The sequence below is a fragment of the Eutrigla gurnardus genome (genome assembly GCF_963514095.1).
Source record: "Eutrigla gurnardus genome assembly, chromosome: 3".
NCBI classification, from domain to species: Eukaryota; Metazoa; Chordata; class Actinopteri; order Perciformes; family Triglidae; genus Eutrigla; species Eutrigla gurnardus.
The window spans coordinates 31,604,383-31,618,772 of record NC_139917.1 but is presented as its reverse complement, the minus strand read 5'-3'; the positions used below and the strand labels follow the sequence as shown (position 1 = coordinate 31,618,772).

Here is a 14,390-nt window from a genome sequence, read left to right as displayed (position 1 = left end):
AAAACTCTAACATCCTTTTGGACTTTTGGAGGTGGCCGACTCAACACCTTGATTGGCCGGCTCCTGGGTGAAAGTCCTGTGTCTCCTTCTCCTCACTCCACTTTGATTAAAGCATCTTTGCATTGGACCTCAGAATTACACGCCGCCATCACATGATGCGCCATTAAAGAGGGTTCGTGGTCCTTTTACATGTTGCTGCGAGGTCAGGCTGTCCTGTTGCCGTTTCTGTCGGTCAGTCAGCGTTATTGTCAATTCCTTCACATGTACCAGACATACAATGGAATCAAGAAGACGTTTCTCACTGTCCCACGGCGATACTCTATACTATATAGTCTACTATGTGTATTTAAGAAAGTAGCAGCAAAAGTTTCTGTATGATATTGTAATAGTAATAGTGCAAAGAACAGTCAGTAATCATACAAAAGAAGCATTTTATTTTAAGTTATGTTGGGAGAGATAATCAAAGCGTAAAAAAATGCATTTCTGTGACATTATGAATGTTGAAATGGTCTTATTTGCATCATGTGCGCGTCGAGACACAGCGGTCTTCTTTGAGTATGTTCCTTTGCATGGTCCTCATTATTAAGACGGTCATTTTGACACACATTAAAAAAAAGATCAACCATAAGACTGTACATGTCATTTTTACTATGTGCTGTACTTCCCGCCGAATTAGAGGAAACTGTGTGGTCACTTTGAGTCCACACGGCCGTCCGTATGGAACATGTGTGGAGAGAATAGATTAGTCTGCCAGCAGATTTCTGTCTCCGTGTTTCTGGACGCTTGTCATGTGATGTCCTCGTGTCTTTTTTTCCCCCAAAACCCCAGAGTCGCCCCCGGCCGCGTCCTCACCATCCCCACGCTGGATTATGTGTTGTGGAGGTTATAATCAGGGTTAAAGTGCAAAAATTTACACAAAAATAATGTTATTCTAGGTTCTTTTTTTAAAGAGCCCTCTGTGGGAAACGGCTGCAGCTAATTGCAGAGCAGAAGATCACAGAGATCAAAGAGGTCGGCTGCAACATTGATTTCTTTTTTTTCTGTTAGGGCTTCCTCCATCTTGGATAAAGAATCACAACCACTTTAATCCATGACGATATAATATATATATATTCAGCTGCAGGTAAACTTGACGTCCTCATATATATATACAGTGTTTCCCCTACCATTGTACAGGGGCTGCCAGGCCAAGGAGACCTGCCGCCAGGCCAAAAAAAAAAAATCAATATGCCAAAAATAAGCCACCTATCAATTCATTCATAAATCAATAAACATTTACATTAGGAGCGTCTCTGCGCAGCACAGTAGACTTGCTCCGCAAGACGCGCGTCCGCAACAATCCTCGCCGCGCGCTCCCGCTACGTTCTTCTTCGTGTACTTTACGCGCTTGATGTTGTTCTGCTGCCGTTCTGCCTCGTTAAACCACCACGATGTCGCTTTCTACTTTGAAAACACGGAAAGTTGACACTGTATTTTGATAAGCTGTTGCACTCTTCAGACTCGTGGTGTGAGCGGAACCGGACCGGTACCGGAACCGGATCCGCTTTCCTCACGCTGCCTGCTCGCACAGATCCGCTCGTGCGCACATGCGCTGATGCAGGTCGAGTGTTGTCGAGAAATATATGCAGAGACGGCGCTCCTTAAAAACAACATCAAGCCATGTGTGTGTAGTATTAGGACGTAATGACGTATGTACAACCGGCTAACGGGCCAAAGCCCGTTTGGGCTGGAGCACTGTGAATGCAAGCCGTGGGGGACCCCCCGGGGGCAATCGTGCCGAGGCACGGTACTGATCGCGCCCTTAGGCAGCCTATGTTAATAAAATAAGGATTGTTTTTTGGTAAGCTGTGGAACTCTGAGTTAACCTATTTCTACCTGAATTTCTATGAACTATTAGGCTGTTGAGTAAACCTATAACTTATATTTTACTTGATAAAATACGACAATATATGCACCCATATGTCGTTATAGTGTTTTAGAGTAACTGTAGCTATTAATGTGATGCTCCTCATTTTCCAGCCATATTTTTCCGGCCCCTAATTTTGGATCATTTCCATCAACAGGCACCTTAATAAGTCACTCTCGCCTTGAATCCTTGAAAACCTTGAATACACTCTGGTTGAACAAAAATGTTGAATGCAAATATAATAATTGCAGAATTGCACCAATACACCATCCCACGTGTCTCGTCTGTTTAGGGTTTTTTCGGTGGGTACCACCGGGCCTGAAAAAAATTCTAGGGGAAACACTGTATGTATATATATATATATATATATATGAGGACATATATATATGTGGTATCTGTGTCATCCTCAAGCTCGAGTCCTCTACCAGAGGCCTGGGAGTTTGAGGGTTCTGCGCAGTATCTTGGCTGTTCCTAGGACTGCACTCTTCTGGATTGAGGCTTCAGATGTTGTTCCTGGGATCTGTTGGAGCCACTCTCCCAGTTTGGGGGTTACTGCCTCGAGTGCCCCCACTACCACGGGGACCATGCTAGCCTTGACCTTCCACATCTGTTCCAGCTGCTCTTTCAACCCTTGGTACTTCTCAATTTTCGCGTGTTCCTTCTTCCTGATGTTGGTGTCAGCTGGGATCACCACATCTATCACCACCACTGTCTTCTGCTCTTTGTCCACCACCACTATGTCCGGTTGGTTAGCCAGGAGCTGTTTGTCAGTCTGGAAGCTGAAGTCCCACAGAACCTTGGCCCTGTTGTTCTCAGTCACCTTCTGTGGTATGGCCCATTGGGATTTGGCTACTTCTATTCCATACTGGTTGCAGATGTTCCTGTGTACTATCCCAGCCACTTGGTTGTGCCCCTCCATGTACGCTGATCCAGCTAGCATCTTACACCCTGCTACTATGTGCTGGACTGTCTCAGGGGCTTCTTTGCACAGTCTGCATCTGGGGTCTGATCTGCTCTGGTAGATCCTGGCCTCTATGGCTCTTGTGCTTATGGCCTGTTCTTGTGCTGCCATGATTAGTGCCTCTGTGCTGTCTGTCAGTCCTGCATTTTCCAGCCACTGGTAGGATTTCTTGATATCAGCCACTTCCTCTATCTGACGGTGGTACATGCCATGTAGGGGCTTGTCCCTCCAGGTGGTCTGCTCCTCCTCCTCCTCCGCACTCTCATCAGGGTTCTGCTGCCTGAGACATTCACTTAGCAGTTCATCCTTCGGGGCCATTTTTTCGATGTAATCTCGAATTTTCGATGTTTCATCCTGGACCGTGGCCTTGATGCTCACTAGCCCTCGGCCTCCTTCTTTCCGCTTAGTGTATAGCCTCAGGGTGCTGGACTTGGGGTGGAGCCCTCCGTGCATGGTGAGGAGCTTTCTAGTCCTGATATCTGTGGCTTCTAGCTCCTTTGGCCAACTTATGATACCAGCGGGGGATCTGATGACTGGTAGTGCGTACATGTTGATGGCTCGGACCTTGTTCTTACCATTCAGCTGACTTTTCAGGACCTGCCTTACTCTCTGGAGGTATTTGGCTGTGGTTGATTTCCTTGTGGCCTCTTCATGGTTTCCATTAGCCTGTGGGATGCCAAGGTACTTGTAGCTGTCTTGGATATCACCTATGTTGCCTTCTGGTAGGTCGATCCCCTCAGTCCTGATAATCTTGCCTCTCTTTGAGACCATCCGGCCACACTTGTCCAATCCGAATGACATCCCTATGTCATCGCTGTAGATCCTGGTGGTGTGGATCAGTGAGTCTATTTCTTGCTCACTCCTGGCGTACAGCTTGATGTCATCCATGTAGAGCAGGTGGCTTATTGTTGCCCCACTACGGAATCGGTACCCGTAGCCACTCTTCGTGATGATCTGACTGAGGAGGTTCAGGCCTATGCAGAACAGCAGTGGTGATCGTGCATCTCCCTGGTATATGCCGCACTTTATGTTGACTTGGGCAATCTGCTTTGAATTGGCCTCTAGGGTTGTCTTCCATATTTCCATCAAGTTCTGGATGAAGGCCCTTAGGTTCCTGTTGATCTTATACAGTTCCAGGCATTCCAGTATCCATGTGTGCGGCATTGAGTCATAGGCTTTCTTGTAGTCAATCCAGGCAGTGCACAGGTTGGTTTGTCTCTTCTTACAGTCTCAGGCGACTGTTCTATCAACCAGTAACTGGTGCTTGGCTCCTCTGGTGTTACTGCCAATTCCTTTCTGTGCCTTGCTCATGTATTGAGCCATATGCTTACTTATCTTCGCCGCAATGATGCCTGACAGGGCCTTCCATGTTGTGCAGAGACAGGTAATTGGCCGGTAGTTGGATGGGACGGGTCCCTTCTGGGGGTCTTTCAGGATTAGGACTGTCCTGCCATGGGTTAGCCACTCTGGGTGGGTCCCATCCCTCAGCAGCTGGTTCATCTGTGCTGCTAGGCGTTCATGGAGTGCAGTTAGCTTCTTCAGCCAGTACGTATGTATCATATCAGCTCTTAGGTCCACTAACCATTGGGCATTGGTGTTGTGTGATGCCTCTTTTTCCCATATGTCTTTCCAGTATTTTTCCACCTCAGCTCTTGGCGGGTCTGACTGGTTGTTGTTTCCCTGCCACTGAGAGTACACCTTGGCTGGTTCAGTGGAGAACAGCTTGTTTATTCTCCTGGCCTCTCCCTCCTTGGTGTATCTCTTCAACCGGGTGGCCAGAGCTGTTAGTCGTTGTTTAGCAGTTTCGAGTGCCTCTGGTATGGAGAGTGAGTTGTACTTCCTGGGTGCCCCTTTATTCACCATGTTCCCTTTCTGCAGTTTAGCCAGCTGGCTAACATCACTCCGTATCTTGGCCTCTAACCGTCTCTTCCATGGTGGGCACTGTTTGTTATGTCCCGAGCCTACCTACCTACCTACCTACCTAACCACCTACTTACCCACCTAATCACCTACCCACCTACTTAACCACCTACCTACCTACCTACCTACCTACCTACCTACCCACCTATCTACCCACCTGCCTACCTACCTAACCACCTAACCACCTACCTACCTAACCACCTACCTACCTACCTACCTGCCCACCTACCTACCTACCTAACCACCTACTTACCCACCTAATCACCTACCCACCTACTTAACCACCTACCTACCTACCTACCCACCTATCTACCCACCTGCCTACCTACCTAACCACCTAACCACCTACCTACCTAACCACCTACCTACCTACCCACCTACCTACCTACCTGCCCACCTACCTACCTGCCCACCTACCTACCTACCTGCCCACCTACCAACCTATCTGCCCACCTACCTACCTATCTGCCCACCTACCTACCTACCTGCCCACCAACCTATCTGCCCACCTACCTACCTACCTGCCCACCTACGTACCTACCTGCCCACCTACCTGCCCACCTACCTACCCACCTGCCCACCAACCTATCTGCCCACCTACCAACCTATCTGCCCACCTACCTACCTACCTGCCCACCTACCTACCTACCTGCACACCTACCTACCTACCTGCACACCTACCTACCTGCCCACTTACCTGCCCACCTACCTGCCCACCTGCCCACCAACCTATCTGCCCACCTACCTACCTACCTGCCCACCTACCTAACCTACCTACCTACCTACCCACCTACCTACCCACCTGCCCACCTACCTACCTACCTACCTACCTACCTACCTACCCACCTATCTACCCACCTGCCCACCTACCTACCTAGCTACCTACCTGCCCGCCTACCTACCTACCTACCTGCCCACCTACCTACCTACCGTGCATACTTTTGCTTCTGTTTACATCTAAATGGACGAGGCTAGTTCATGTGTTTCTGGAAGCAGCCTTGGGGAACAAAAAGGACTGAAGACTTAAATGCAATGACCACAAAGGTGTTAGGTTCACGTGGCTTGTTGATGCTCGCCATCGCTCTCATACATGTTGTCTCACTTCCTCTTCCCTTAAGCCCAGACCCCCGTTGGGGTTAATTAGGTATTGATTTGATCAGGGACAGGCAAAGGAGGGGAGGGGGGGTCCGGTTCTAAGAGCTTTAGTCATGCTAAATTATTAATGCTCATGCAGCTCTATATATAGCTCGGGCCCAACGGTCACAGGAAAGACCAAATGTCGGTTCCCTGATTCGGATGGATGGCAGCGCTTCCTCCCGTGTCGGGTTCCTTCACCTCGCAGGGAATCGGATAAGAAGCCGTTTCTTGTGTTGGCGCTTTGATTTGACAAGCGGGACCCTGAATGAATGTTTGAGCAGCTCAGTTGCTCTCAACAGCACCGGGATCGTTTTGGTGCTTGTAAGATGTTGCTAAATTTCCCCGTTGCCACGACGAAACACACTCAGGCAGATAAATTGTGTTAGAAGACGCATGGCTCTCTCTTCTTCTTTCTCTGTGGTCTCTGCAACTGACAGACCAGCCAGGCCGAGGGAAGGCGTCTGTAGCTCGCAGGGGGGTGGAGGGGGAGGGGGAGGGACAGAGTTACTGGATTTTCTTGAACACAACAGAATGAGATAAGGATCAATTGTTGCACTGACAAACAAAAAAAAGAGAATCCCAAGGTATAAATAATATTTCATCTGTCAACAAAACCAAGCAGTTATAAGAGTAATCGTGTGCTTGTACACTGAATTAGTTATTAATTAGTAATTAAAGTAATTAGAAACCTTTATAATAGAAATCATATTTCTGTGTCAGCAGCTGCTCACTCACATATTTAAATCTGTGTTATTAGATGTACGTTGTTGTCCTTTCTGGTACAGATGTGGATTAGCTCCATGTCTTGTGATTCACTTTACTGTGTGTGTGTGTGTGTGTGTGTGTGTGTGTGTGTGTGTGTGTGTGTGTGTGTGTGTGTGTGTGTGTGTGTGTGTGTCACACGCTGCTCTGGGCTGCTGGACTCTGTGAAGTGAAACGAGGTGACACAATGGAGGTTTCAGAGGTTGGGGACAGCTCAGTGTGTGTGTATATATATATCTATATATCTATATATACACACACATACATGTACATGTATATATACACTGACAGAATCCCAGATGCCATGATGTGCGCGTGTGTGTTTGTGTGGTCTCTCTCTCTCTCTCTCTCTCTCTGCCATGTCATGATGTGTGAATGCTTTTGGGCCCAGTGTGTGTTCACTAACTGACCTACATTTCTGGAGATTTTTTTTTTGCCCCGTGGCTTCGGGGAGTGGGGGGGGCATTTGTGACTGTCGCTTTAAATATGAAAGCGTCATCCGTCTCGTGGCCCAAACAGCGCTGAGGCTGGACTGACTTTGACTTTCAGCGGTGATTCCTCACGCTGCAACCTAATTACCCCCCCCCCCCCCCTCCCCCCAACTAGAAAGCGGTGTGTGCATATCAGGGAGGAGGGGGGGGGGGGGGGGGGGTATGTGGGGGGAATTGCTTGGGAAAATTCTTTGAAGCCTCCTTTTTTTGTTATCAAAGCTGCCTTTGTAGGCCGCATGAATTTTGCATGTGCAGGTTTAAGGGAATGCAATGTGATGTGTGTGTGTGTGAGTGAATGGGGGGGGGCACTAATTTAGCTGCAGGTTGGTCCCCGAGGATTCTTTTATAAAGTGTTAAAAACAAATGGACAAGATGTTGTTGTAATCATGTGTTATTTTGTTTTTTTAAATTTGACTTCAGCAGCAGTGTGTGTGTGTGTGTGTGTGTGTGTGTGTGTTGATGTTTATATCACCACATGACAGGTCTTGCTGGAATTTAAAAGGATAACACAAAGTACTTCTTTTCTGGCTTTGGGCCAACACAAACTGAAAACACTAGAGGTTTTATAATGAAGGATTTAACACACACACACACACACACACACACACACACACACAGACACAGACACACACACACAGACACACACACACTCTTAATCAGGAATGCACTGACCAACCAATCACAGCGTAGCATCTAGGGGCCAACCTGGACGGAGATATACATTTATAAAACACGACGTTTCTACGTAAAAAAAACTGTGGCGCTAACATTAGCAAGTTAGCACATCGTTGACTAGAATCAGCACTTCGATGCTACGTTAGCTACTGAAAGTCTTTGTTGTGTCTGATTCTAACTGTGAATAAATAATGAGGGGTCCTTGAATGAGGCCCATTGACTGTGGACTATTTTTGATTGGCTTAATCAGTCACATGATCTTAACCCATAACAAATATCACAGGAAGTTCAGTTCTTTGTAACTTTAGTTACTTCCTGTCCCCTGTGTTTTAAAAGGCTGCATTCTACGTTCTCTGTCACCGTCTGCTTTACCAGTTTAATAAAACTGAACTGAACCTGGGAACAAAAACACAGCCGCAGTCCTTGAGTCTTGGCCTGTGTGATGCCGGCGGGGCTGAAGTGGCGGCGGCGGCGGCACTGGCGTGAGGTCGGCCGTGATGATTTTATAACGGAGAAATGTATTCGGCCGAGGCTGCGGCTGATCAGCGATTCATTCCAGTGTTAAGTATGAGGTCTGACAAGTGGCTACACTTGAACAATGTATATGTGCTCCGGTAACCTTTCCTCTCCATGCTAAACACACACACACTTTCTCTGTGTCTGCCTCCATTTCCATTTCATGGACGATGAGGTGGGAGAGGAGGGGGGAGGGTCAGGTTGAAAATTGCAATATGTATTTATCTTTCTCTGTATGCGGTTGCTAAGCAACAGCAGGAAGAAGGTATTTACATTAAAAAAAAAAGAAGTGTGAGTGACATTAGCTTGGCGTATGAGAGGTAAAGCGCTAATTTTCTTTAAGAGCCGAGGAGAATAAACGCTTCCACGGTCTGTACGTTTGTGTGTGTGTGCGTGTGTGTGTGTGTGTGTGCGTGTGTGTGTGTGTGTGTCTTTGGAGACATGTGTGTGTGTGTGTCCGTGTGCTTACATCTTCTAATTTCAGCACAATTCCAGATTACAAATAGTTTGCTGTTGTTGTTGCCATGGGAGAACGCTGCCGGCTGTGCAGCAGCCAAATATACCCTACGGGAAACGCACGTTGTCATTTTTGTTTCCCCAACTCTTCAAACACGACGGACTAACGGCTCAACAATCCGTTTAGTAGTGCATCTTGACAGTGTTGTTGTTGTACATGGAAGCCACTCTGCTGTTTTGACGGTAAACGTCGGCCCGCGTTAACGTCTCGTTTCTTCTTCGCAGGCTTTGAAAGCATCTTGGAAGGCTTGTTTGGGCCGGGACTAGTCAACGACATCACCCTTTTCCAAGGTAAACAAACACCCAATTCATGTTGGGAAATCTTTACTCACATTTTAGTTATCGAATCAGAATCACAAAGTGATTTCCAGTGATGATGAGAAACTGAAGGGAATCGAACTGTCAATCAATCAATCTGCAAAAAGGGAAAAATAATGATGTTTTTCTGCCGGTGGCGTTTGTTTACAAGCACTGAAATGATTTCGATTCAGCCTGTCTGTGGTTTGCTTTAAGCCTTCTTAGAAATCATTATTCTGCCATATTGACCTTATTAAATATGAGAGGTTTAATAGCAAGCTAACAATGCACAGCATCTCCCTCGGTATCTATGGATCCATCTACATGCATGGCCAAATCAACAGCCTGCTTCTACTACACACAACCATGTGATTGATTCACTCAGACTCAAGATGGGAACACCTGATCTGGTGGTCTCCCAGACCGGTCTCACCAGTCCGCCTTGTCTGGTGCTGTTTAGACCAAAGCCAGCAGCAGCTCAGAAATTCTGGACTTGGTTTGGGAGACGGAGGGGTTGCTGGTTGGTGGATGGGGAGCCGGAGATGTGCCCTTGAGCAAGACCCCCAAACTTCCTCCCCCTAGTTGCTTCTAAAAAAAATGTCACAATTATCGTGGCCAAATAAATTGCGATTATACAAACATACTTGAAACTCATAAAATAGCACTAAAACATCCTGGAGTCACTTTTTGTTTTTGTTGAGAAAAAAACATTCTATTGTGTCACGTATGCTTTTAAACAATTTGCAACTCAAGGCTTCAAATCTGTAGTCCACAACCTAATGTGTGACATCACCATGACGACATCCACTTCATATCAGAATCAGAATTCCTTTATTGTCCCTCAACGGGGAAATTTGTTTGCCACAGCAGCCAAAGGACAGTATGTTACAAGAAACACAATAGCAATAATAACAATAGCAAAAATTAACAATATAAATAAAAAAATGTAAAAAATAGAATAGAAATAGAGTAGACTTGTAAACATGATATTGTACAAAAAAAGTATAGAGTGCAGAATGAGGTCTATTGGGAGCATAAACATATATCCTCAGACTCGAGCTCAATTTCTGGATACTATAACAGGATGGATAGTGTCCTGTGTTTCCATTCATGTTTTTTATCATTTATTTGCAAATGCACATTATTTAAATAACAGTAAGTATGTTGATGTTATTTAGGCAGCTTAGAGAAAAACAACCGTGTGCACTCATATACTATGAAATACGGTAGAAGTCACCAAAACAACAATCTGATTCACGGCCTGTCGGAGAGATTTAGCTGCTCTGAATGACGCTCAATAAATATGGATGTCATTTAAAAATAAAAAAAGCAGCGGCGACCGATCTTATCTAACCCCCAGATCTCTCTCTCTCTCTCTCTCTCCCTCCCTCTCTCTCTCTCTCTCCCTCCCTCTCTCTCTCTCTCTCTCTCTCCCATGGAGAAACGAGGTCAACATGGTGTCCTGCAGTCATGTGACCCTTCCCCCACCAACTTAAGGCATTTTTAGAATATTTCTGGCTTCTCTACGTCATTTTCACTCATGCATTAAACTTCTACACACACAGACACACACACACACACACACACACACACACACACACACACACACACACACACACACACACACACACACACACCCAGTCAAGCAGGCACTAGCTGATAAACAGAGCTGCAGACAGTGAAACCTGTCTCACACACACAACGTCGTCACTGGTTTTCCTAAAGTTAAATGTGGTTAAACACTGAAACGTCCACACATTGTGGATGAAATCATTTCTCCCCCCAAAAGAGCCCTTATTCTCCTGTTCTGTGAAGTGAAGCCATGCTGATGTGCCTTAACCGGTCATGCTCTCTGCTGGCCACCAGGGGGCGACTCCTCTCTGGTTGTATAGAAGTCTATGAGAAAATGGTCCTACTTCTCTCTGCTGGCCACCAGGGGGCGACTCCTCTCTGGTTGTATAGAAGTCTATGAGAAAATGGTCCTACTTCTCTCTGCTGGCCACCAGGGGGCGACTCCTCTCTGGTTGTATAGAAGTCTATGAGAAAATGGTCCTACTTCTCTCTGCTGGCCACCAGGGGGCGACTCCTCTCTGGTTGTGTAGAAGTCTATGAGAAAATGGTCTTACTTCTCTCTGCTGGCCACCAGGGGGCGACTCCTTTCTGGTTGTATAGAAGTCTATGAGAAAATGGTCCTACTTCTCTCTGCTGGCCACCAGGGGGCGACTCCTCTCTGGTTGTGTAGAAGTCTATGAGAAAATGGTCCTACTTCTCTCTGCTGGCCACCAGGGGGCGACTCCTTTCTGGTTGTATAGAAGTCTATGAGAAAATGGTCCTACTTCTCTCTGTTGGCCACCAGGGGGCGACTCCTTTCTGGTTGTATAGAAGTCTATGAGAAAACGGTCCTACTTCTCTCTGCTGGCCACCAGCACCATTTACAACGTGACATTTTTATGACATAACTTTTTTTTTTACATACTATATTATGTTTACGATGTATTATAGTAGGATTTTTTAATATTTTTTATAAATGTATTAATTACTTCTTAAAGACATTTTAATGACACTATAATCTGAATTATTTAATGACACTATTTTTTCTGTATCGTGAGGGGAGCTAGTTAGCATTAGCAGCCTTGCTTGGCTAAATAACGGAGCTAACAGCTAACGTTAACGGAGGTGCCATTAGTTGCATTACGATGCATTCAAGCTCTATTCTGCATTCTGGGGTGACGGTAAAGGACAACGTTATCATGGTGTGTTCAAATGTTATCTCGTAAAAGTTAGGACCTCACAGCAATATAAATAAAATAATTCAGGTCATAATGACCCGTTGTTTTTAACAAACTGGCATTCGATCGGTGAGATCAGGTTCATGGTCTCAGAACGTCGTAAACACACAATGTGACTGTCGAGTAGGAACTTAAAGATTCATGTGAACGTCTTCCTCAACACACACACACACACACACACACACACACACAAACAGGAACGTGACCACCGTGAGGGCGGGAGGTCACGTTAGCAGTGGGACTCCAGCTAATTGGCGCCTTCCCAGGGATGCTGTAAGTGTCACAACCGCGGGGTTCAAGCACAGCTGACCTCTGACCTTTTCATCACAGCGAGTAAAAGAGAGTAACAGACTGTTGCACACCTCACAGGAATGTGTGAGAAAAGTGGACTTTGATTGGGAAAAAAGTCCCTCCAGGGATGTCAGTGATGTCGCCGGTATTACAGGGTTTCTCCACCTTCTCCAAAGTCAAATTCAAGCACTTTTCAAGCATTTCAAGGTGTATTTCCATGCTTTTCCAGCCCCTTCCAGCTGTGGTAAACTCCATATTTGTATCAATCCAATGGTCAGTATTCAGTCTACTTATTATGTCACTTGTTCATCACATTAAATGAGATGTTATTGTCCTCTAAACAACCAACATGATGTTTGGAGACAGCTTTTTACAGAAGGACCACAAATGAAAGGAAAACTAATTCCACTAATAGATCCTCAGAAATATAACCACCAACTATTTTCATCATCTGTTCATCATCAAAAGTCATTTTTCATAAAGAAATGTCAGAAAATGCTGTTTTCAGTCCCTCAAATATGGAGATCTTCTTTTCTCTGTTCTATCATAGATGTCATCACATACAACACACATTTCAAGACCTTTAGTCTACATCCAAGCACTTTTCAAACCTTGAAAACACCACACTTAAATTCAAGTGTTTTCAAGGATTTCCAGCACCCGTACCAACCCTGATATTAATACTTTTTTTCAAAGATTATTTTTTGGCTAGAGCGCCATTGAAGCCTTTTATTCATTTTTCAGACAGTGTGGAAACAGGGAGAGAGAGAGGGAGGTGACATGAGGAAATGTGTCCCGGGCGGGATTCGAACCCGGGACCACGCGGCTGCCCTAGCCACTGCGCCACCGGCCGCCCCGATATTAATACTTTTACAACATCTGGTCCATGCAGGGTGGCCAATGGTTTCCATCACTCTATGGAATGTAAACCAGTTACTTGACGTCTAGAATCCTTCACATTGCATAGAAATACATCCAAAGTTGTGACATTGATGTTCAAATCTTGTAATTCTCTTTCATCTCAGAATCCAAACATTGTCTGTGTAGCAGGAAGCAGACTTTGTTTATGAGTCTTTTAACAGACATACGGAGGTTTGATAGTGTTCAACAAAGACATAGAATTATTTTAAATCCGTGTATTTCACATCTTAAGGTAAACTGGAACGGCGACGTGCAGATACGAGTTTGTGATGTGACACGGGATGCGGTGACCATATTGATTTAGTTCTTGTGTTTCTGGTGAGCTGCCTTCTTCCTCCTCCTGTCTGGAACACACTCGCTGTTTCCTCCCTCTCTCTCCCTCTCGCTGTGGTTTCAGACTGAACTCGGGACTTTTAAAGGCAGCGTGGCGCCATGGCAACAGCTCAGCTGTAACCAAGTTGATGGCAGTCTCCTCTCTCTGACTCCCTTAGTTCTAATGTTGCTATATCAGTAAAAAGCATCCAACATTGTGAAGGATGAAGACGCGTCCATGTATGAGAGAGCTAAACCTGACAGTCGGCTTCATCCCCATCAATCACAAGAATTACTATCGATAAGAGCAACCGTTGATGAATAATAATGGCTGAGATATATATATACACACACACACACGTATACAGTAGATAGATATATTATCCACAAGCTCTGGTCAGTATCACTCATGTCACTAACGGTCAAAACAAAAAACAATTATGAATTAAAAACGAGTCTCACAGTAAAAAGGGCTGAATATGAAACAGGAAGTTCAAAGAACAGCAAAGCCTGCTGCTGGATAATGAATCATCTCTCAAACATAAACGTGATGAACTTCCATCAAAGAGATGGTTTAGAAAAACAGAGAATAAAAACAAATGAATGACTCAAATCAACTAATTAATTAACAAAATAATAGTCATTTAACTCATTCATTCATTCATTCATTCATTCAGTCATTCATGCACTTCAGACGGTTGTTTGTAGCCGATGTAATGACGTCAACGGCAGAGAAACTTCTGCTGTTATGAAATAATAATAATGATAATAATAATAGAGAGAGAGAGGGGGAGAGCAAGGGAGGGAGAGGGGGAGAGAGAGAGAGAGAGAGGGAGAGAGAGAGGGAGAGACGGAGAGGGAGAGTTTTCATGATGTGCAGCAGATGAACTACCAGG

At 45.4% G+C, this 14,390-nt stretch overlaps 2 protein-coding genes across 2 annotated transcripts in view; both read left to right on the top strand.

The window, feature by feature from the left end:
* hoga1 (4-hydroxy-2-oxoglutarate aldolase 1) overlaps window positions 1–14,390 on the top strand; it is a 154,630-nt gene that overhangs the window by 64,934 nt on the left and 75,306 nt on the right. The window lies entirely within an intron of this gene.
* lcor (ligand dependent nuclear receptor corepressor) overlaps window positions 1–14,390 on the top strand; it is a 60,263-nt gene that overhangs the window by 27,745 nt on the left and 18,128 nt on the right. Inside the window, exon 2 of the mRNA XM_084006070.1 lies at window positions 9,110–9,175. Within this exon, the coding sequence (XP_083862196.1) occupies window positions 9,110–9,175 (66 nt within the window). The remainder of the gene's footprint in view (window positions 1–9,109; window positions 9,176–14,390) is intronic.